Raw genomic sequence first — 24,062 nt, 5'->3', positions numbered from 1 at the left:
GGATCTTCCCCCCCACACCGTTCGGTGGTCCCATAGTGGGCCCCGTTGTTTGAGGTCAATGCCTTGGCATCCCTCCTACACCGGCCTCTCCTTGGCCTCTCTCCGCCATAGAGATCGACGGATCAATGATCCCATTTTCGTACTTTATTAGGGAGTTCCGTTCTCCAATGTTTTTTTTTTGTAGTTTTTTGAATTCATATTTAACGTCCGTGCACTCCACCGGACATGCATCCCTCGGTATATGCTGTTCTACCTTGGGTTGGGGTGATTTGAGGAAGGGAGTATTCTTCTCCCCGCCCGACAAAAATTAGCCAGCATCCTCGGCAGAGACTTGACCTTACCGGGTCCTGTTACCAGCCGCCCTCACGATGAGAGTCGCACTACCAGCGATGTACACGTGGGGATTCACGAGGTATTCCCCCTGTAGTACCCGTTGGCTGACGGCCCTATATAGTATAACCGTAGTTTCTTGTTTAACAAATTGGATCTCCAATCATATTCGGGATTTCAGGATCGACCGACTTGGTATTTTTAAAGATGCTTGTGCCTTTTTTTTTAAATTTTTTTAGAAAAATTAGTAGAATTAGTAAGGTCCTACCGAAAACTAGAAAGGAAAGCTAACTTCGGGCGGAGCCGAAGTTTATATACCCTTGCAGTTAAGTAGCAGCTTACATTATTATATATATATCGGATCGTATATAGTTGGCCTATCCTTATAAGAATTTCACAATCTAATTTATTTTCTAATAAAAATGTTGGAAACCACCCAATAATCTTCAAAAATAGCAAGGCTGTGCCATTTCAAATTGTTCAGTTATATGGCAGCTATAGGATATAATCGACCGATCCCGTTCCGACTTATATACTGCCTGCAAACAAAAGAAGTATGTGTGCTAAGTTTTAACTCTATAACTTTAAAACTGAGAGACTAGTTTGCGTAGAAACAGACAGACAGACGGACATATTTATATGCTTATATCGACTTAGGTTGTAATCCTGATTAAGAATATATGTACCTAATAGGGTCGGAGATGTCTCCTTCACTGCGTTGCACACTTTTGACCAAAATTATAATAGCCTATGCAAGGGTATAAAAAAACATTTAATTTTCATTTCATTTCAACATTTAATTTTTTCGATCATGTTTGTCCTTTTCATAGAATTTCCCATATGCATGCCTTCAAAATAAATTATAATTCCAAGTTCTATAGATTCGCACAGAAATATTCTATCATACTATAAAACATATGCAATTAATATGTTTGAGTATATATAATTAAATTAACATAATGATACAACAAAAGAGCCTTAATTTTATTGGGAACATTTTCAGGAGTTTGCAGAACATTGCGTTGCTTCGTTTATTGAGAGCTCCAAGGGTACCGCAACATTTTCATGAACATTGGTTGTGACGGTTGCGTAGCAAGAACCACATAGCCTGACTGGATTGAAAAGCTTTTCGTAAGGTAACGGCGCCCAATATTCCGAACAGTCAGCACAAAAAATTTCGCCACAGGATCTGTAATTGTAATAAACAGAAATGCGAATCGGTTAATATTTTTACTTTCGAAGTCACCAAATAATTTTGATTAGTCTTTGAAAAAATTATTGAAATATTTTAAACAACTTTTATTAGGAAATAATAAAATGAATATCAGGGACTGTAATATTTGATTAATGTCTTCTTTTAAGTGTACCGCGGAATCTGTGAATCTGTGATCCCAGACCAGTTGATTTAAATGCAAAAGTTATGGGTCTTTGATTCTGGTGGGCGTGGCAGCTGTAGGATATGTTACAGTTTTTTTATTCTCATTTTCTGAAGTAGACTACTACCTTAACACTGATAACATTTAAATAAAAAGAGACATAAAAACGAAAAGGACTTTCATGTGGCTGTAATGTTAATCCTAATTTTAAATATAATTATATTATAAAAATATATATAATTATAAAAATATATATTCTTTGGAAAATTACAAATAAACTTTAAGCATTAACAAGAATCCTTAAAGTGCAATCCAAGCCAGTCGTGGATTAACCATTAACATTGAAATATAAGAATATACATTATTTTGATTAGCAATTTAAATGATATATTATTTTTCACGGTGGATATACCTGCATTATTAAATCGAGGTTTTTTCGGTTAATAAAAAAAGTTATTTATGTCAGCCCAAAACGTAACAGCTATATTGACTATGTTAAGAGTAGAAAACATAAATTGTTTGAAAAAAACGCATACATGTAAAATATACGTGAATTTTTAATAGCATATATTGGACCTAGAAATCCAAGAAGTGTTTGAAATCTAAAAAAAATAAACATTTTTAGATGCGCACCGACAATGATGTCTTCTTCGTCCGAGCCAGAACTCAGTTTGGCAACTAGAGCAACGTGAAACTGCATGGTCTGGAACCCAAAGAACACTGGAGGCCTTTTTTTCTTGGTTTAATGTAGGGACAAATGACGGAGGATCACTACGCTCTTCTACGGCTTCCCAGGAACAAGTTGAAGCGTTCTCAACGATATCTGATCCATTTTCCTAAAGAAAGGTTAAATGATTAGACAACTAATTTTTTTTCGTAATTAATATTACGAACTATAAAATATATTTTATTATAATTTTTATTTTAGAGGTCAATATAATTTGGCCAAATATTTTTAATACCTTAAAATATAAATGTTTTCAAAAATGAAGAATATATTTTTATCCGGTAAAAGAGTATATTATATTTGTGTGAATGTGTGTAACAGAGAGAAGGAACCATATCGGACCCCATAGATTCGACGCATTTCTGCGAAAGTATCATATGTCCAGAAATGAAAAATTGGTTTAAAAGCTTCTTGACATAAGCAGAGTGTTTGATTTGATCGAAATTTAGATTTTAACAAGGTCTCCAAAAAATGATTTCATTATTTTTAATCGAAAAAATCATTAATCTTTTTTTTGTACAAATGTACAAATTTTTACTTTTTTTTATATTTTTTGCTCAATAATAAATAGTCTTTATTAGTTTTATTGAAAAAAAAAATCATAAAATAATCTTAAAAAAAATAAAACTAAAAAAATATTTATTTTCATCGAGTAAATTTAATCTTTAATTGTAATGTTTTTGTTTTGCGTATCGTATTTTATTTCGCGGAAATGCGTCGACATACCCTTTCAAATATGTATGTCCCAGAAGTAGATTTTTTTGCATTAGGTCGAAATAAAAATTAAGTCGAGTAAAAATATCATATTTTTGAATAGAAATTCTTAATTATGAGTGAACAATAATGATAAATTAATTGGATGTTTTCTGAAACTCGACTGTTTTTTTTTTGCGAATCACTGTGGACGGAAGTCCACGAGGTGACGACCTGCATGCCTAGGCGTGCGCGAGGAAACTCTATATATAGCCGAAGAATTAAAAATTCTGTAGGCAACCGATCTAAATGAATGATATACCAATCGAAAGGTATTGTTTCAATTAGATAATTTTTGTTAAAACATATTCCAAAAGTTATTTGGTTTGGGAGAAATTAGGGTGAAAGTAAAAAATTGGTACCTCAATCGACCCGATCCGACATTTCATTCAGAAGTTATTCGAAAAATTCGATTTTTTCTTCTTCTTCAAAATGAAGCCAGTTGTCGGTTTGTCTGTTTGCACTATTTTTTCCTTAAAAATCGTGAAAAAAATTGGAAAATATTTGTTACTATCATATGAGCAACTATTGTTCTACAGCTTTTTGAAATACCTTAAGCTTACGTCAAAAAATTAAAAAAACCTTGTTAATGAAAAAATTCATAACTTTATAATTAAGAAAGATATTAAAAAGAGCTTTACACCGTTGAAATGGTTTTTTAAATATAAATTCCACTTTCTTTGAGACCAAACGTCTATATAGTAAAAAAAAAAAAAATACACTGAAAATAAACTTTTTTTTTAAGAAAAAAAATTATTTTTCAAAATTTGGTCGACTGATTCTTTTTATATTGCACGTGTAGATAGCTTTTGAGATGACGCAACTTTTGATATATCGCTCATATCTGGCAAAATCCGTTAACTCAAGATATAGTCCTGTAAGTGCAGCTACCCATTTTGTACAGCCTCCTGTGAAGCTTGCATTTACTTATACATGTGTGTGTATTTGATTGGCAACTTTGCTTTTTGGAGTCTGCATATATTTGGTCAATACCCTAAAAAATATGGAGTATATCTTTTCAGATTTTAGTTTATTTATTTAAAAATAAAATCCAAATAAAAAAGGGCTTATAAAAAGTAAAACGTAAACATTGACTCAACTTGGACTCGAACCCAGGCCCTCCGTGTTAGGAACCACGACGCTCTCCACTCGGCTAACCTCGAACTTTGTTGCTTGATGGCAACTTTTGTTGTAATTCTGCTTTGTGTTTCAGTGTCTCATGTCTTAATGAGAAGACTCACAAGATTGGTACTTCAACCGACCCGGTCCGACATTTCTTTCAGAAATTATTCAAGAAATTTGATTTTTACAGTTTTTTCAAAATTAAGCCAGTTTGTCTGTTTGTCTGTATTTTTATCTTGGCAATCCTGAATAAAATTGGAGATTTTTGTTATTGTCATATGAGCAATTATTGTTCTACAACTTTTTGAAAAAGCTGTAAAAATCTAATTTCTTGAATAACTTCTGAAAGAAATGTCGGACGGGTCGGTTGAGGTACCAATCTTGAGGTCCCAAAGAAAAACAAGAAAGGAAAGCTAACTTCGGGCGAAACCGAAGTTGATATACGCTTACAGTTGTGCCATTTCCGATCGTTCAGTTATATGGCGGCTATTGGATATAGTTGGCCGATCCCTATGAAATTTGGCCAATAAGATTATTTTGCCCAAAATGGAATCTGTACCAAGTCCCATCTTTCTAACTTAAAAACACCAAAGTTATGCCAATTCCGATCGTTCTATGATAGCTATAGGATATAGTCGGCCCATCCTTATGAAATTTTGTACATAAGATATTTTCAAATATTTCAAAAATAAAATCCAAATAAAAAAGGGCTTAAAAAGTAAAACATAAACATTGGACTCAACTAGGATTAGAACTCAGGCCTTCCCGTGTTTGAAACCACAACGCTCTCCATTCGGCTAATCTCAAACTTCGTTACTTGAAGGCAAATTTTGGTGTAATTCTGCTTTGTTTTTCAGTGTCTCATGTCTTAATGAGAAAAATGCAAAATTTTATGAGTAGAAAGCTTTATATGCATATGCCCCCTCTGAGCATATAATGCATATAAATTAAAAAAACTCTGCTTTACCTAAATTACAGCCACCACCGTTTTGGGCCAAATCATGAATTAAAAGCTAAAAAAAAAAACCAGGCAAACCAACTCCGCCAATACTTTTCTAATATTTATTATCTTATATCGCACAACCAAAATAAATTGTTACATTCAACAATCGGTTTAACTAGAAAAACTGGAAAAACGTAATTTCCAGTTTTTTTTAATTTTTTATCTTTGCGCATTTTTTTTAGATATAATACACGTTTATTATATGATTGATCGGATATGCCATAACTTTGTTTTTTTTTTATAAGTTAGAAGGATGGAACTTAGTACAGATTGCATTTTGGGCAATCTTATCCGATTTGCAAAATTTTATTAGGATAATTGGCTTAACTTTGTTGTTTTTGAAGCTAGAATGATGGGACTATCTACGGTTTCCGTTTTGGGCAATCTAATCCTATGTTTCATAAGAATCGGCCAACTATATCCTATACCTGCCATATATCTGAACGACCGAGAATGACACAACCTTTCTATTTTTAAAGATGCTTGGGGCTGTTTCCAATATTTTTATTAGAAATTTTGTTGGTGGTAAAATTCTCATAAGGATCGGACAACTATACACGATCCGATATATATAATAATAATATAAGCTTCTGCTTAACTGCAAGGGTTTATCAACTTCGGCTCCGCTTGAAGTTAGCTTTCCTTTCTTGTTTTTTTTTATAATTTATTATATAGTGGAACTCTCATAAGGATAGGCGTCTCATCTGTTAATTTGTTAAAATAATTTGGTTTCCCACAACTACGAAACAATTTTGGATTTAATTTACATTTTTGGGCAAATTTTTAATTAAAATTTTTAAACTAACCAAATTCCAAAACCTTTGTAAATTAAAAATACGTATAACTTCAGAGCCACTGAAGCTATCGAAAAATTTCTTTACGTCTTTGGAAAGGTTTTGAATTATTCCACCTTCTTGAATGTCAAAATCTATAGAGTTAAAAAAAAAGAGTTTTGATGTTTATCCTTACAATTAAAGTATTGCTAACTGTGTGAATCGCCTGTCCAGAGGTTACTTCCATATATGTATATATATTCTATATATTATGCGTTCTGTTTTAAATAATTGAAGATCAATATATACAAAAAAAACAACTGATATCATATAAAAAAACCTCTTGACGAGGTAAAGTACTGGTGACGAACCTGCATGCGAAACCCAAAATATCTGATATCAATTTTAGTGACGAAAATATGCTATATAGGTGTACAAAATTGCATATAAAAAAAATATTCTTGTTCGGCACATATTTTTTATATGCAATTTTTTACACCTATATAGCATATTTTCGTCACTAAAATTGATATCAGATATTTTGGGTTTCGCATGCAGGTTCGTCACCGGTACTTTACCTCGTCAAGAGGTTTTTTTATATGATAATAAGATTTGCGAATCGGTAGTCGCAGCAAGCAGTTTTAGTTATAGGGATTATTTGAACTCCATAAAAAAGGGTTATTCGAGGTCTACCTTAAAACATAGCTTTATGAGGACGTTCGGTAAATCTTTTACAAAAAGAACAAAAAGCAACGGACCAAGGTGACTATGTTTAATATGCCATTTGTACTCTACCACCGGATCATTAAGAACATATTGACCTTTGATAAGAAAAGGAAAATTGCTCAACAATATTAGCAATTTTGGAGGTTTTATTACAAATCTTCAGAATGAAAATACATTTATAGCTGTAACAAAAACGCAAGATCAAGGCTAAAAAAGAAACTTTCATGCTTCTTTTTCATGCTTCGGTAGTTTCAGGTAAAAAGCGGAGTAGGGCTAAATACCCAATTAAACGAGGAAGAAACTTCACATATAAAAGCCTACGCCGCATTTCATTTTATGAAAACGAAGCTGCAGTGCAGCCTAAAGGGTATTGTAGTAACGGGGACCTTCTGGTCAGGTATTGCTTCAAGTTGGTTTGGACTATAAAGTGCAGCGAAATCTGAAAATGCAATTGGTTGTTTACAAGCATTTTCCAGCAATATCTGGCATCTAAATAATGTTCGCTACAATATTTGCTACATATTTGTACTGTCTATGCATCGGTTGATGCAGTGGTTAATCAAGGCGCACTTTTTGATAAAAAATTAAAATTTTCCAGCCATTTAGATTTTATAATGCCTAATGCGTATGCCTTGCTGGGCTTTGTAAAGAGGCTCACAGATCAGTTCAAGATCCCGTACTCGAGGCTCAGTGTGTATGCCGCATTCGTCCGGCCGAGGCTGGAATATGCCTCTATTATTTGGAGCTCTGCAAACAAAATAAGCTCTAACAGAGTTGAGCGGCTGCGGAAGACATTTTTAAAATTGGCACTTCTCCCTTTAAGGTGTGTGGATCCTCTACCCCCTTACCATAGCCATACTTAACCGGTGCCTTCTCCTCCATATCTGTACACAGGAGGATCGACGCACAGTGGCAGCATGGATGTTTGTCAATAATATTGTCTCTTACAACATTTATTGCCCTATATATTGGGGTTTATCAACTTTAACGTGCCTCCGTGGGATCTTCGCGCGTTTCCTCCTTTTCGACTTGCGTGTCGTAGGGCTAATTTAATTCATTACCGCCTCCAAAAAAGTGGGGCTCAGAAAAACATGCTTTTAGAAGCTTACTGGTTAGGCATTTCTTAAGTAGTATGTAAGTTAGATTCTGCAGTAGCCATGTAAAAATAAGTTCATTAGCGAAATAATAATAATAATAATAAATACTTTACAATTGGAAGTAAATCGAAACTGTATCTATTAGGGTGGGTCGATTGAAAAATCGCTTAGGCACATATGATTTTTGGATTCTAGGGATCAAAATAAGAAACTTTGATCAAGAGACCATACCTCTAAAATGAATTCTGACGTCCCTCGTTTTAACGTGAAGGAAAAATCTTGTTTTGACCCATTTAGAGTGCCCCAATCGAGTCCAAATGTATGAACGACCCCCACTAACTTTGGAGGGTCGACCCACCCATACCTCCCTGTGGTACCCCCCTGGGGCTACCAAGGGACGAAAAGGAGGAGAGGCGGTGGGCGGAGAAACAGGTTTTGAGTTACATTTTCATAGCATACTTTTAGGTGCAGTGATTTTGTGATATTTTTGTAAGGGAGAATCCCTCCTGTGGGATCCTAGGGGAGTACCACAAGCATGGGTGGGTCGACCCTCCAAAGTTAGTGGGGGTCGTTCATACATTTGGACTCGATTGGGGCACTCTAAATGGGTCAAAACAGGATTTTTCCTTCACGTTAAAACGAGAGACATCAGAATCCAAATAAAATGTTTCCAATAAAATGTTTACCAAGTCCCATCTTTCTAACCTAAAAAACAACAAAGTTATGCCAATTCCGATCGTTCTATGACAGCTATAGGATATAGTCAGCCTTATGAAATTTTGTACATAAGATATTTCGGCCAAATATAACAAGTGTGGGTAAGTCGCAACCCACTAACTTAAAAAACACCACAGTTGTGGCGTCTCCGATGAATCAGTTATATGGCAGCTATAGGATATAGTCGACCGATCCCGGCCGTTCCGACTTATATACTGCCTGCAAATAAAATAAGGATGTGTGCAAAGTTTCAACTCGATAGCTTTAAAACTGAGAGACTAGTTTGCATAGAAACCGACAGACAGACGGACAGACAAACAGACAGACAGACGGACATGCTTATATCGACTCAGGTGGTGATCCTGATCAAGAATATATATTCTTTATTATAGGATCGGAGATGTATCCTTTACTGCGTTGCACACTTTTGACCAAAATTATAATACCCTCTGAAAGGGTATAAAAATGGGTATATTTACATGTTCCATATTGACCGAAACGATACTATTGCAGCTGGGACATCCTTTTTCCAACAAAGCCAGTCGCATGCTATGTATTTCTCGAACAAGTGCTTCCTCTCGCAACTGTAATAAATTTTTTTATATTTTAAGAATATAAATAATGTAAGACAAAAAGATACTTTATGTTCTTGTACTATCTGATGGAGTCTTATATTTTGTTCGCTCAGGCCATGGCCAAGACCATCAGGGCAGGGAATAGTAAATTGCATTCGTTCTTGGTTACTTTGCGGAGTGGGCGGCATCGGTATAAGTCCGTAAGAGCTGACATGGTTTCCGCTAAAAGGAAGAAGTGAAGTATAGGTAAAAAAAAAAGTTTTAAAGGAACTTTAAATTTCAATAAATAAAATTTCAAAAAATAAAATGTTTGCCATTTTAATGCAGTCTAAGAGACAATAAGGCTTTGTCTTCACTACAATAATAGTTCAGACCCATTCAAAACAAAAGCACATTATTTAGTTATAAATGGGCATTTGACACCCATGATAGAAAAATGGAATGTTGCAAACCTTTGATTTTTGTGTGCAATATCGAAAACTATCAACAAATTTCAGAACACTTGGTTTTATAAAATATCTCAATTGTTTTCACGGCAATATTGGCTTTTAATTTTATTTAAAAATGTAACTTCTTGGTTATTAGCTACTTTTTAAGACAGTTTAAAGTTTATTTATTTAATTTGCAAAATCTATGATATGGTAAGAGCCAAATCACGTAATTGGGGTATCACAAGAGAAAATTGTAAAAAAATAAAATAACTGCTTATTTACTAGATTATTTAAATTTACTAGATTAAAGTTTATTAGTAATTTCGCGACCACCTGTTGTACCTATTTCACCTGGAATGCAAGTTGGTAGCTGAAATTGACTGTAGGTAAAATCGTACTTTCCCCACCTGTACTTTCGCGACAGAAACTTAATTCAATTAAAACAAGAAAGGAAATCTAACTTGGGGTGGATCAAAAGTTGATATACTACTGCAGTTAAGTAGCATTTTATATTATGATATATATATGATCGGATATAGTGGTCCGATCTTCATGAAGGGATTAGCTGGCCTACAATCCACAGAAAGTCCCATCATTTATGGCATTTCTCATTACTTTCGACTTATATCGCATGTTTTTTCATTTACATATTAAGAAAACGAAAAGTCGATTAACGCTATCATTTGCATTAAGAGTAGAGCTAGTAAAAAAAATGTTTACCAATTTTCGTTTGTGATAAATGCATATAAACGTACGTTCGTGAATTAGTATTTTCCTTTATATTTAAAAGTAACTTATGCTGTGCCAATTATTTTCATTAATCTAAATATGTTAAAAGCTCAAAAATTCAGTAAATTCTCTGATATACTCTGGGTTTCCTAAGTCACATTTTTGTTCCAGTGTAGTTACATACATTGACATCAAAAAGGAACAAAAAATAAAAAGAATTTTGACAAAAATTGCTTCAAAATTTGAAGTTTAAATTGAAAATTTTTAAAATGTACCTATATATAGGATTATGTGTTTATTTGCGTACTAACCTTCCGTTCCCATTTTCCGTTGTGATTTTCAGATGTCCAATATCTCGACTATAGCTTGACCCAAATGTGTTCCTTCGTAATCGAGCTCCAGATGGACAGACTATCGATGACTTTTCAACGATTCTTTCAGTCGTCGTGTATTGGTTTTCTTCGAAGTTGCTGGTATCGGCAGCTAACGCGGAGCCATTTACGCTTGCGTTTTTAGAAAAGTTATCTTGCGTTCGTTTATATATACTACCACCAGTATCCCTTGGCACATGCAGGTCAAGGTGATGCGGAAACATGTCGTCTGTTTTTAAACGTCGCGCCACATTCGGATTTAAATGAACTTTTGGTAAAATATTAAAGCTTAAATTTATTTTACTGCTTGGAGCTGCATCTATATTTTTCCGATTATAGTCGAGACCTAAGTTCCTGCTATTACTGTCCACCTCGTTTTTTTGTGTAAACTTTCTGGAAATCGGAGAATCGGAACTAACATCGCATTGTCCATGCCTGATAGCTGGACTTGTATCACTGATTTGATTATCAATTAAAGGGGGGCTTTGATCTGTAAAAAAAAATCGATAGGACATTGCCAATATACCTTTTCAAATATTTCAAAGGCTTAGAAGCCTCAATGCTTAAAAGTACGAGGATGGAAGAGAATCTTTTAAGTTTAAAAAGTTATATGTATGTATATATGAAGGGCGAGTGGATCTTTATGGTCCTATATGTCAGGGCAAGGCATAGTCGGCGAATTTTTAAAATTAAGCCACAATAATACGAAAGAGTAAAAAAAAAAATGTGAAACCTGGTTTTCTTATAGTTTCTGGAATTTACTTTATGATACTTTGTTACAAAAAAAATATTTATTTACATAATTTTATTGAGTATTTGAAAACGAGCAGTCGAAGTAACAAAAGTATTATATACAGGCACCGTAATCATGAGTTTTATTTTAAAAATCACAAAATAATTATTGATTTCTGAGCGAAAAAATAAAAATCTATAAAATTCATTATTCTCAGAAAAATATCACTTAATTCATGTTTGCGGGCTATGTATGTATTAAATTTTTTGGACATATGATTGCATATCTCTATAGACTAGGTATATATGTAGGTCCAAATTTACACTATGATTTTCCGCAATCACTCCTCCTCCGCTCAAAAATTAGAAAAAAACAGAAAATCGGCAATCCTTTTTAGTATATTTTCAATATTGAAAAAAATTTGTCGTCATGCAATATAAGCAAGCAACAATTTGCCGGAAACGAAACATATAAACGGAAACGTGCAATTAATGGAGAAAATCGGAGATTTTAACTTTGGATGAGTCTTTCAAAGATATGGTAACTGCTAGATACCATTTTTAAATTTTAGTTGGTACACATACATTTCAAAAATGATATGTACTAGAAACAATGATGGTCATCGCCATTACACGGCATACATAATTCAATATATGGTAAAATTTGATCAATTTCTGCTCTTAGGTGTACCGCGGAAACTGTGGGTGATAGAACCTATGCTTGTTCTGGACTTTGGTTCAGGGGAGCCTAAAGGTTATGGAGCAGGTAAAATTATGCGTGGAGTTGGCCTGTGTAGTTTTAATCACTCAGATATGAAAAAAAAAATCGCAAAAATCAGTTTTTTTTTCAGCCTCTGAAACCATCTTGCCCGTTCCGGGGGGGCTTAAAGGTTATGGAGCAGTTGAAATTATGCGTGGAGATTTTTTGCTGTTGGCCTGTGTTATTTTTAATTTTTTTGCTCAGAGATCATGATTATTTTTGATTTTTATTTTTTCGCTTGAATGAATGATTTATTTTTTCAAAGAATGATCAGTTTTTATTTTTCGCTCAAAACATAATTATTATTCTTTTTTTATTTTTTTTTTAATTTATGATTTTTATTTTTTTGGCTTAGAAAATAATGATTATTTTGGGATTTTTAAAATAAAAATTATTTACGGTCCCTGATTATATATAATATAATTTGTAGTTATCACTGCATCACGGCAAAAAATTGAATGTGAATAAATGAATTTAAACTATAAAATATTAAAGGACAATAAAAATGACTGTTTAGTGACTCCAATTAAGATACTATTTCAGATTTAATTTAGTAGAAACAAAATCGGTTAAAATAAACTTTAGAAGCCATAAAGAATCAGCTTTTATGGAACTTTAATTATTTCTTACCATTTGCAGAGTTACGTAAAACGTGGACATTGCTTTCTATGCAACGTGGACTATGAATCAAGTTCTGTGAGCACATCAGACTATTTTGCGATAGCAATGGTGATGCTACATTTAATATATCACGTTTCGAAGCTTTAGTTTGGTCGTTATAGGATTTACATAATTTATTTTCAGGGCAAATTTGGCCTTCTTTTTTTGCATCCGTTACGTCTACCTCTAAGTCTTTGGAGTGTTCAACACGATCTTGGACATTTTTTCTAACACTATTGTTTGTTTCAGATCGTATGTCGAACATGGAGTTGCTATTAATATTAAGGCATTCTGTAATACTGATGGTTAAGAGAAACATATAACATTGATTATTTTGGAATAGTTTTATTATGGCAATGGACCTACATGGATTCCACTGCTAGATTTGGATCACTAGATCTCCTTGATATAGTGCTTTGTCCCAGCTCATTCGTTTTCAGATTTTCAGAAGATCTCGTTTTTGCCATCACATCTAAATAAACAAATTTTCTAAAATCAAAAAATTGGGAATATTTTATTAACTGACCCTGATAATGAGCGTTTGGGCGTTCGTTACTAAGTAGCGGCAGATCAATTCCGTTTTTGTTACCTAAACTACCAAGGTAAACGTCGGACCAAAAATGTAAAAATCTTACACTGTGTGCAGGCCACAGAACCTGAGAATAAAAAAGTTAGCTATAAAATCTGGACTACTAGAACCTTGGTTTTTTTTTATAAATTCGATTACCTTTTCAGTCTCATGCTTATACAGAGGATTTCTGTACATAGTGTCCGCTAAAAATGGCCACACTGAAAATGTTCGGTCAAATACGGAATTATCAAGGCGTTCTTTAAGCGAGTTGCAAAGAAAAGTTCCGAAGAGACAGGAAAGCGAATGTTGCGCCATTTTAATCTAAAAAAAAATGATGCTATTTAAGTGGTTTTGTAGGCTTCCTATAACTTACCAGGTAGCCTACGCTGAACTCAAAAGAACAAGGATATTGCCGCTGTATTTGATGAACCAGATCAAGCCACTGCAAAAAAACTGGACACCGCTCATTCACTTCGTCGGAATGGGGCCCATTTCCAGAGCGATCAGCGAATTTGTGACCGAAATTCAACCACTCACGTTCAACCAGAACGCGAAATCCCTGAGCGAAATAATTTATTATAAATCAACTTTTATGACTTATTAACTTAGTGATATTAATTACACATGCTGGCAATTTCCAATTTTTTTTCCTCCATAAAAAATTTTAACTGCTCCATTACCTGTTGCCCTGTTACCAAAGTCCAAAACAAACATAAAAAAAAAATAAAATAAACTAGAAAGGAAAGCTAACTTCGGGCGGAGCCGAAGTTGATATACCCTTGCAGTTCAGTCGCAGTCCGCTAGGTGGCGCCACGCATCTTATATTATTACATTTATAGAAGATCGTATATAGTCGGCCGATCCTTATGAAATTTGGCAAATCAGATTATTTTGTCCAAAATAGAATCTGTACCAAGTCCCATCTCTCTAACTTAAAAAACACCTAAGTTATGCCAATTCCGATCGTTGTATGACAGCTATAGGATATAGTTGGCCGATCCTTATGAAATTTTGTACATAAGATATGTTGGTCAAATATAACATGTATGGAGTCCCAACCCTCTATCTTAAAAAACAACGAAGTTATGGCATTTCCGATCAATCAGTTATATGGCAGCTATAGGATATAGTCGACCGATCCCGGCCGTTCCGACTTATGTACTACCTGCAAGAAAAAGAAGGATGTGTGCAAAGTTTCAACTCGATAGCTCTAAAACTGAGAGACAGACAGACGGACATGCTTATATCGACTCAGGAGGTGATCCTGATCATGAATATATATACTTTATAGGGTCGGAGATGTCTCCTTCACTGCGTTGCACACTTTTGACCAAAATTATAATACCCTCTGCAAGGGTATAAAAATGATGGTCAACCCAATTACATGGTCTACATAATTCAATATATGGTATAATTTGATGAATTTCTTCTCTTAGGTGTACCGCGGAAGCTGTAGGTGATGGAACCTAGTTTGTTTTGGACTTTGGTTCAGGGGAGCATAAAGGTTATGGAGCAGGTGAAATTATGCGTGGAGATTTTTTGCTGTTGGCCTGTGTTATTCATTGAAAATATGTATTTTAAGTGGTTAATCTTTCCTAGAGTAAGTTCAAATTTAAGTATTTCACGGAAATGTGTCTATTTAGATGAACAAACATAAATAGATTGATCGGCTTTGAGCAATGCACAATGCTACTTGCATATAACCGATCCTATATAATATTCTTAATCACGATTACCTCCCTGAGTCACCTTCTATAAGCTACGCAAACTAGTTTTTACAGATTCTATTTTTGGCCAACTAATCCATCCTACAAAAGTTCATGAGGAACTTTATGGAACTAATCCCATATCGTTTCTTATAATTCAATGAGTTTGGTGTTTTTGAATACCTCAAGCCTACCTCCTACCCCACCGACCGAGCAGCACCTGCCGCATGACGTACGGCTCGAATCGAGGGGATAGATTCAAGTTAATAAATTGATACATTCGTTAGAAAGCTAGCGAGGAGGAATTACTGTGCTCCTTGTAAGAAATTAAGCATATACGTGTATGTTTTTAGATTTAAAATACAATGCGGAAGAGGCCATTGTAGGTCAAACATAAAATCCTGTAGGGCCCTGAAGTTATGAAGAGGATGAGTCGAACTACAACGGCTAAGGAACAAAGGGCTATAATTTCTAGTCCTTCTTTTAAGAACGTTAAAAATTAAGCGTGTTAGTAAATGCCGGCTTCTACACCACCCTTAATAAATTTGTGTATGAAAACGACACCCAGAATTGTTAAGGGGGCAAGATGGTTTCAGAGGCTGAAAAAACAGATTTTTTCGATTTTTTTTTTCATTTCTGAGTGATTATAGTTATTTAATTTTTTTTACACGATACATGGCTATATTTGGAGAGTATCTAGACATTTTTTTGTTAAGAAATAATTTTATTTATCCTGTGACGGGCAGTCGGCCGGAGTCGCTTCAAAAAATTGTTATTTTGCGGTGCGTTAAGTCTAGCCTTACAGTGTTATCGGAAATAAAAAAAATTGAATTGATTTACTTAAAATATTAGTTTCTTGTGCGGATGAACGAAACCATTTTGAAAAATATTTGATTTTGAATTTTTGGCGCGGTTGTAAAGTCGGAGGTACCATTTTTACATAAAAATCAGCCCATTATTGCCCGTAAAAATGGTAAAAAAAAATTTAAAAACAAAAAAGCGTTCGTTCATCCGCAAGTATTTATTGTATAAAAGATTTGTGAAAAATTTTATTTCGATCCGAGCATTACTTTTAGAGTTACGTTACGCAGCGACTTGAAAAAGTTGTTTTGATGTTCTATTATATAAAAAATTTTTGAAAAACACATTTTTTTTAGGTACAAACCATCCAGCCCCCTTAAGGGAGAATTGTATTAAAAAGAGCCTGCTATGATACGAAGGAATGTGAAAAATGTCATCCCAGTTAAGTCCTTTTAAAACAAATAGTAAGAAATTATTTTGCAGATTCTATGCGGTCTTGATGAGCCTCATATTGGGGACACCAAGCACATGAACCGTACTCCAGTATCGGATGGACCAAAAATATTAATAAGCTTTTAGAAATATATGGGTAATTCAATTTGTTTCACATCTAATAATAAAAGCAAGAACACTTTAGCTTTTTTAACCATTGTGAAAATATGGTCGGCAAATTTTAGTTTTACACCTAATTGGACACCAAGATCATTTACCTGATTTAATTTTTCTAAGTCAATCCCATTAAGATGGTATGTAGCGTGAAGAGGACTAGACCAATGAAAAGATAATTTTGAATTTTAATCCATTTAGTATTAAATCATTAGCTAAACACCACTTTTGAAAATTATCGAGATCGGACTTAAGTTTGCATTGGGCTTAACAGGATTTTTATTGCAGACAAAGCTTAACATCGTTTGCGAACACGAGTACCATCGAGTTATTTAAAGCTAGGCCAGCCAGTAATAAAAAGAGAAAACAGTAACGGGGTATCTTGGCCTTGGGGGCTCCTGATGTAAATTTTCCATCTAGGTAGCTGAAAAGCCACATCTGTAGGAAATCCCAAAAGACTCAATTTACTCAACTGATGTAAGTTCAGTTAAGGCTAGTTGAAATTTTGAAAATAAATTGTTAATAGCTAGATCAGAGCTCGCAGATAAGTTTGTAAACGTAATCAGAGGAGGAAAAGAAAAGCGTGGGTTGATATGAATCCTCCTATAGATGGGTTGAGAGGAAAAAAGTTCTGGAAAGAATGATACTCTGGCCAAATCCTGGCGAACATAGCGCCCCACAAGGGCACGTATCGTGAAGGATGACATGCGCCTAGAGTAGGAATATTTAAACCAAATAGCATAAGTATTAACAGATGAATGGAAATAGATTGCAAAAAATGTACTGGAAATAAAATAAGAAACAGATAGATCAAGGAAGCAGCACAATGTTTTGATTGCAAATTTTTTCGAAATTAATAAAATGCTCACCCAAATAAGGCACTGGACTAACGCGTAGCGACGCGTGTATAACATTATTGTTTAATCACAAATGTTAAAAGAATATCACAAAGCCGTGTATGGCAAAAAAAACACGACACGAGACACGAGTGAGTAAAAAAACTTTTTTATCAATTTGGTTTGATAATGAAATTCTAAGAAGGATTTGCCAACTTTATCTAATATTTCCAATATATATCAAATACGGTATATCTTTTAATATAAAGTGCAACTTTACTGCAAGATAATATTAACTTGGAATCCGTCGATGCTAGCTGTTTTATAAATTGCATTAATTTAAGAAAGGTTAACCCCTTACTACACCGCCGATTTTAAACTTAATTTCATACAATAAGCACAAACTAATCTTTTCATACTTCAACAGTTCTGTAGTAAGGATCCAAACAGAGTTGAGCTGTTGCCACAATTTGAGGCGTACGGTCCCAGCCATCAGAACAGTGCACAAGTACAGGGCGGCCATTCTTTTCGATGGTATGAACAACAGTCATTGCGGCTCCCAATAAACCTGACAGGTGTTGCATCCACATAGTTTTTTCCAGTTGACCAAACCAACTATGTATAAAAGGTAGACGTAAAATAACTCTAAAGGTATTAAAATAAGTGTCATACTCACTTTGGGTCATCTGGGGATGAGGCACAAAGCAGGCGGACAGCATGAAAACTTTTACGAATCGCGTGAATATTACCTAAATTCATGAATTCAATTTCGGCGCATGGATAGTACTCAATGCATTCACAGCCTCCACCGCGTGCCCGATTTGTAACGGCAGAAGTATAGCTTCTGGCATCTACTATTAAAATTTTCTGAAAAGAAATTAATTGTTGTTACAATGTACAATGATGAAACTTTTACTTTCGCATACGAATTTTATTAGCGACCAGATCATTAAGTTTTATTAAAACAAGAAAGGAAAGCTAACTTCGGGCGGAGCCGAAGTTGATATACCCTTGCAGTTAAGGTTGTGCCGTTTCCGACGTTCAGGTCAATGGCGGATATGGGATATAGTCAGCCGGACCTTATGAAATTTGGCAGAAAGTCCCATCATTCTAGCTTAAAAGATACCAAAGTTATGCCAATTCCGATCGTTCAGTTATATGGCAGGTGTAGGATATAGTCGGCCGATCCTTATGAAATTCGGCAAATCTGATTATTTTGTCCATAGAATCTGTACCAAGTCCCATCTTTCTAACTTAAAAAACAACAAGGTTATGCTAATTCCGATCGTTCTATATCAGCTATAGGATATAGTCGGCCGATCCTTATGAAATTTTGTGGATAAGATATATTGGCCAAATATAACATGTGTGGAAAGTCTCTCTCTAACTTAAAAAACGTCAAAGTTATCGCATTTCCGATCAATCAGTTATATGGCAGCTATAGGATATAGCCTGCAAACAAAAGAAGGATGTGTGCAAAGTTTCAACTCGATAGCTTTAAAACTGAGAGACTAGTTTGCGTAGAAACAAACAGACGGACATGCTTATATCGACTCAGGAGGAATTAAAAAAGAGTTTTTAATCTCATATTTTCAAAAAGTCATGGCTATCTAGAACTGTTTCTCTGTTGAAAAAAATTTCTTAAAGTTTCCGCAGGTTCACTAAAACATTACAGATTTTCTAGATAGCCATGACTTTTTGAAAATATAAGATTAAAAACTCCTTTTTAATTGAAGAAAACTTTGTTTAACTAACTATAATAAATTCAATAAAATTATTTCGAGTTTTTCCTTAAATCCAAAATTAAAACATGTTATGATCTACTGATTTCAATAAGAAAATAAAAATCTTCCATAGAAAAATTTTCGGGGAAAAATCATTAATGTAGAAAATCTGAGATTTCAACTTTGGATGAGTATTCCAAAGATATGGTAACTGCTAGATGACATTTTTTAATTTTAGTTTGTACACATACATTTCAAAAATGATATGTACTAGAAACAATGATGGTCATCGCCATTACACGGCCTTCATAACTCAATATGTGGTAAAATTTGATCAATTTCCTTCTTTTAGGTGTGCAGCGGAAAATGTGGGTGAAAGAACCTATGTTTGTTCTGGACTTTGGTTCAGGGGAGCTTAAAGGTTATGGAGCAGGTGGAATTATGCGTGGAGATTTTTTGCTGTTGGCCTGTGTTATTTGACCAAAAATCTACAAGTCCTTTTAATCTACAAAATCTCTAAAGCTTAACTGAACCAACTTTTCAAGAGAATTGTTTTAAATACGGAAACATGGCCAGGGCCCATGAATTTTTTGAAAAAGCAATAAAATATATCGAATGTTGTTTTTTCTTTTCCAAATTCCGAATTAAGTGAATTTACCACAAATGGAGTCTTTAATATTATTGATATATAGGTATATGTACACACATGATAATATTAAAAGGTACACTTACCCTACTGAGACTGTCAAATAACAAAAGACCATTTTAATTATTAAATTAATCAAAAAAATATATTCAAATAATAGGTTTACTATTTGTTTCTAAAAAAAAATATTGTTTTTATTTATATTGAATAATATTCTAAAATACAGGATATTAATTTTTGTTACAACTAAAAAATTAGCAGACCATAATAATAGGTACACTTCGTTTTGGATATTTGTTTTTGAGAAAATAATTTACCACATTTATTTTTGAGTTTTTTTTTTCCAAATTTTGTACTTTCCTGATATGATGTATCCATAATTATTTCAATTTTTTTAATTTTTGCACAATCTCATTAAATTTTGTATTTCTACAATTTCTAGACATCCACCCATATTTTTGGCTTATTCGAAATTGGAAAACTGTTTAATTTCTTTTTTACGCCTCCAAGCATTAAGTTGGTTCAAACAGTAATATAAATTTATTTTTGGGTCCTCGAAAATTTTACTAGAAACTTTTAGGTATAGAAGTTGAACTTCCAGTTTGAACTGGAGTATATGTATGTATATACTCCAACTGAAAAACTGGACCTACACCAAACAAAGGGAAGGAACTACCATATAATTTTAATCGAACCTCACTCTTTGATGGATTTTTTTGTAATCTGCGGAATACCCTTCTTTTAAATCCATATAGTTCCTTTCAAGTTCATTTAAAAAAAATTTTTGTTTGGTTAAACCATTAAATATTATCGTACCAATGAATTTATTAAACGATTGCCCTATGATTTTATTTTTTGGCGCAGAAATGGGACCTATTCAAAAGGCTTGGTATTTTTTATCGTTGTAAAGTTTACAGATGGTTGAATGTCTGAACTTCTAGTTATAGATTTATGAGACTTCGAAGACTTCAATTTTTTTAAAAGAACATTTTAATGTCCACTTTGATGTTTTATGCGGCTATTGACAAGATTCCTTATCAATTGTATTCTTTCATGTACTTGCAATGAAATTACGAAATCTTTTCATGATTTTGGTAATGACGACATGGATTTGTCTTCTCTACAATACACATTGTTTAATCGTATATATGGCCAATTTTTAGCCAATTTAAATAAAAGTTTATAAAAATTTCTTAAAAGTTTATAAAAATTGAAAAGTTATTAATGGATATGGGGTATATTTTTTTGGGGGGGCGCGTGGGTATTTTTTATATACCCTTGCAGAGGGTAATTTTGGTCAAAAGTGTGCAACGCATTGAAGGAGACATCTCCGACCCTATAAAGTATGTATATATATGAGCATATCCGTCTGTCTGTCTGTTTCTACGCAAACTACTCAGTTTTAAAGCTATCGAGTTGAAACTTTGCACACATCCTTTTTTTGTTTGCAGGCAGTATATAAGTCGGAACGGCCGGGATAGGTCGACTATATCCTATAGCTGCCTAGAAATGCCATAACATTGGTGTTTTTTAAGTTAGAGGGTTGTTACTTTCCACACATGTTATATTTCATAAGGATCGGCCAACTATTGGTAAACGATTGGTATTGGCAAAACTTTGATGATTTTTAAGATAGAAAGATGGGTCTTTCTACGGATTCTATTTTGGGCAATCGAATTATATCTATCGATTCGATCGAAATTTCATAAGGATCGGCTAACTATATCCTATAGCCGCCATATGAATGAACGATCGGAAATGGAACAACCTTAACTGCAAGGGTATATTATTAAGGGTGGCTCAGTCCGAAGTTAGCTTTCCTTTCTTGTTTTTTCGTGATATTCTCGTTTTTAGGGCGCACATATTTTAATTCTTCTAAAATTGCGCCATATATTTGTCAAGCCCATTTTTAGTTTGTTTTTATCGCGCTCATATATTAAATGGGTGCACCTTCTCAAAAATTAATTATGAATACATCTTCTAAGTCTAAAGTATGGAACTATCAAACTATAAAAGCTGTCAAAATAAAGAGCTACAACTACTAGATAACGACCTTTTTTGGTTTATTAGGCAACTTTGAGAAAGAAAGTTTGACGTGATTAATAATTCTGAGTATGGGGCAACGATTCAACAAAATCCATAAGAACCGAATCTTCCATTAGAAAAGGTATTTTTGTGTTGACCTGGGTCAGAATTTCATTATTTAAGGTCCCTGATTTCTTTCAAATAATATAAAATTATGTTATAATATGCTAGGTTGGAGTTTTTGCTTTTATACTAACTAAATCATTAAATTAATCCCAATTTTATTGTAATTTTTGGTACGTTTATGTTTAGTTTAAATCCGTTTGAAGCTATTATTCTAAATTTTTTTCAAGGATATTTGTCATTTTTTAAAAACATACCCGAACTTCGTCTAAGGTAAGTTCCTCGTGCGAAGAATCCTCTAATGAAGGTGAACTCTTTCCAGATGAAGAAGATTGGCCGTTCAAATCTTTTGTATCTTTCGGTTGATGAGCGCTTGCATGGGCATATGTTAATCGTCTTGAGTGCTCACCCCTGTCAAAGGCACAGGCATCGGTCAGCGCCTTGAGGAGCTGCTCATCTTTGGTATTTCGCCAGCCAAGCCAACCGACCTCCGGCTGGCTACAGCGAGCTAAAATGGCGCCAGACTTTTGATGGCGCCAGACAACCGCTGGCAGCCGGCGCGATCCACGGAAGTTAGCTACGTTGTGGAGCATTTCATCGGTGATGCAAAAAGGTACAAGCAGTTTGGGTGGGTACGAGGGGCACAGTTTGAAGTCAGCGTTGGCCGTGGAGATTCGCCAAGATCCTTTGAGGTCAAATCCTAAACGGACGACTTCGTTTTTAAAGTCGCTATCATAACTCATGGCTCGTTGCAAACGAATGCTAGCCGAGGGTACAGCCTCAACGTTTAAAGGAGCCTGAGGTGTGTGTAAGGTAGAGCGATCCTTGCCTCGATAGCCATTTGTACTTGCATTCTCATTACTACTGCCAAATATATCGCAGGTCCAGGAGTAAAAACCAAATGCGAAAAGGTTTTCCAGTGTTTGAGGAACGCCTATAAGCAAATTAATTCGTCGTTGCCAATCCACACATTGTTCCGTAGACTGGAAAGAGCATCGCACAGTGCTGGCGTCCTTGCAATTAATAATTAACTGAAACAGGTCACGTCCTTGCACAGATTCAATGAGGCCCAAGGGCACGTACGTCTCAAAGGCAGTTGACTTTTTTGAGAGAAATATGCGGTAATTTGATAAGGCTAGAATCCCGTCGTCCGTTCGGCCTAGGTACTTGATAGATTCACCAAGCACTAGTCAAAGGTTTAACGTTAAGACTTTATAGAGAATATATCCGGGCAATACTCACGCTCCTGAAAGGGCACCAGCAACTGGGAGTCTTCTTTTTCCATCTGTGATTTCGGGTAGGATTCAGCGGCACGAATAAAGCAAATCGATGGAGGCGGCGATCCATCTGACATTTTTTGAATTTACTAAAAAAGACTACATTGTGAATTTTTTTTTGTGCATAAGTAGGTAGCTTATTTTAAAAATTATGTTTTATAAATAATGGTGGACACATTGGTATTAACCTATGCACATATTTTATTTTTTTTTTAACGACTATTTAATGCTTAATATAACGAATATTGTTTGCACTCTAACAGCCAATAAATTCAAAATAAATAAAAGTCAATTTTGAGTGTGTAGTGGCAATAAAGATAATGCATATGCACGTATTTATGAAAGTATACAGCTGCAGTGGCAGAAGGTGCGCAATTTGTGACCCTACGTGTGTATTTACATACGGATTAATATATTTTAGACTATTATTGCAATCTCAATAGTTCAAAAACATCAAAAAACATACTTTTTAAAGCTTAATAGGTTGTTTGTGCCTCTAGTAAACACGGGATTATATTGCCACATATAATGTATAAGGCCATTTACACGTATAGCTTTGTGCACATATTCCGATATTTTAGAAGCAACAATAAGAAACATAAAACTTCACATGTGTTAGCAAACTAACGCGTAATCTAGAATTTTGTTGTATTTAACATTTATGTTGTCCGAAATTAAAATTCCCCTTTTCTTTTATATTCTTAACTTTATTTTCGACTATACTAAAGAGAAAAATATTATAAACAAAGATTGACAAATATTTTTTCACATACATATAAATATTTAGATACTTTTAGTTTAGTTGTCATCGCTATTGTTATCGAGTGCCAGTGTTGAAGAAAACCAAAATTTGTACTTGTTTATC

General features: G+C 34.2%; 1 protein-coding gene and 1 long non-coding RNA gene across 6 annotated transcripts; one reads left to right on the top strand and one right to left on the bottom strand.

Moving 5' to 3' along the window:
- Positions 1–1,175: 1,175 nt before the first annotated feature.
- LOC6501799 (myotubularin-related protein 4) lies at positions 1,176–24,062 on the bottom strand. 5 transcript variants are annotated; one of them, XM_032456006.2, is made up of 15 exons: positions 23,971–24,062; positions 23,163–23,286; positions 22,178–23,106; positions 18,079–18,269; positions 17,822–18,017; positions 13,827–14,012; positions 13,610–13,774; positions 13,409–13,538; positions 13,249–13,354; positions 12,853–13,181; positions 10,671–11,220; positions 9,265–9,421; positions 9,104–9,208; positions 2,340–2,542; positions 1,176–1,519 (listed from the first exon to the last, which is right to left on the bottom strand). In XM_032456006.2, exons 2-15 carry the CDS (start codon positions 23,272–23,274, stop codon positions 1,330–1,332), a joined length of 3,549 nt encoding a protein of 1,182 aa, XP_032311897.1. In that variant the 5' UTR covers positions 23,275–23,286; positions 23,971–24,062; the 3' UTR covers positions 1,176–1,329. The 5 variants fall into 5 exon arrangements, with proteins under 5 accessions (XP_032311897.1, XP_032311898.1, XP_032311899.1 ...); XM_032456007.2 differs by having other exon boundaries at positions 23,163–23,296; positions 23,971–24,041; XM_032456008.2 differs by having other exon boundaries at positions 23,163–23,296; positions 23,664–24,018.
- LOC116656429 lies at positions 10,866–12,820 on the top strand. Its single transcript, XR_004311389.2, has 2 exons — positions 10,866–11,004; positions 11,070–12,820. It is a non-coding gene; the product is annotated as an uncharacterized LOC116656429 (long non-coding RNA).

The sequence above is a fragment of the Drosophila ananassae genome, chromosome XR, assembly GCF_017639315.1.
Source record: "Drosophila ananassae strain 14024-0371.13 chromosome XR, ASM1763931v2, whole genome shotgun sequence".
NCBI lineage: Eukaryota > Metazoa > Arthropoda > Insecta > Diptera > Drosophilidae > Drosophila > Drosophila ananassae.
This window is presented reverse-complemented; position numbering and strand designations above follow the sequence as displayed.

Bases quoted from the DNA above. Each gene is read 5' to 3' on its own strand.
- LOC6501799 (XM_032456006.2), bottom strand. From the start codon at position 23,274: ATGTCAGATGGATCGCCGCCTCCATCGATTTGCTTTATTCGTGCCGCT. The intron at 13,355-13,408 runs GTCAGTTAATAA...TTGTTTATTTAG, and splicing joins CCCAAACGCTCATTATCAGG to ATGTGATGGCAAAAACGAGA. The intron at 1,520-2,339 runs GTGCGCATCTAA...TTACAATTACAG, and splicing joins CGAAGAAGACATCATTGTCG to ATCCTGTGGCGAAATTTTTT.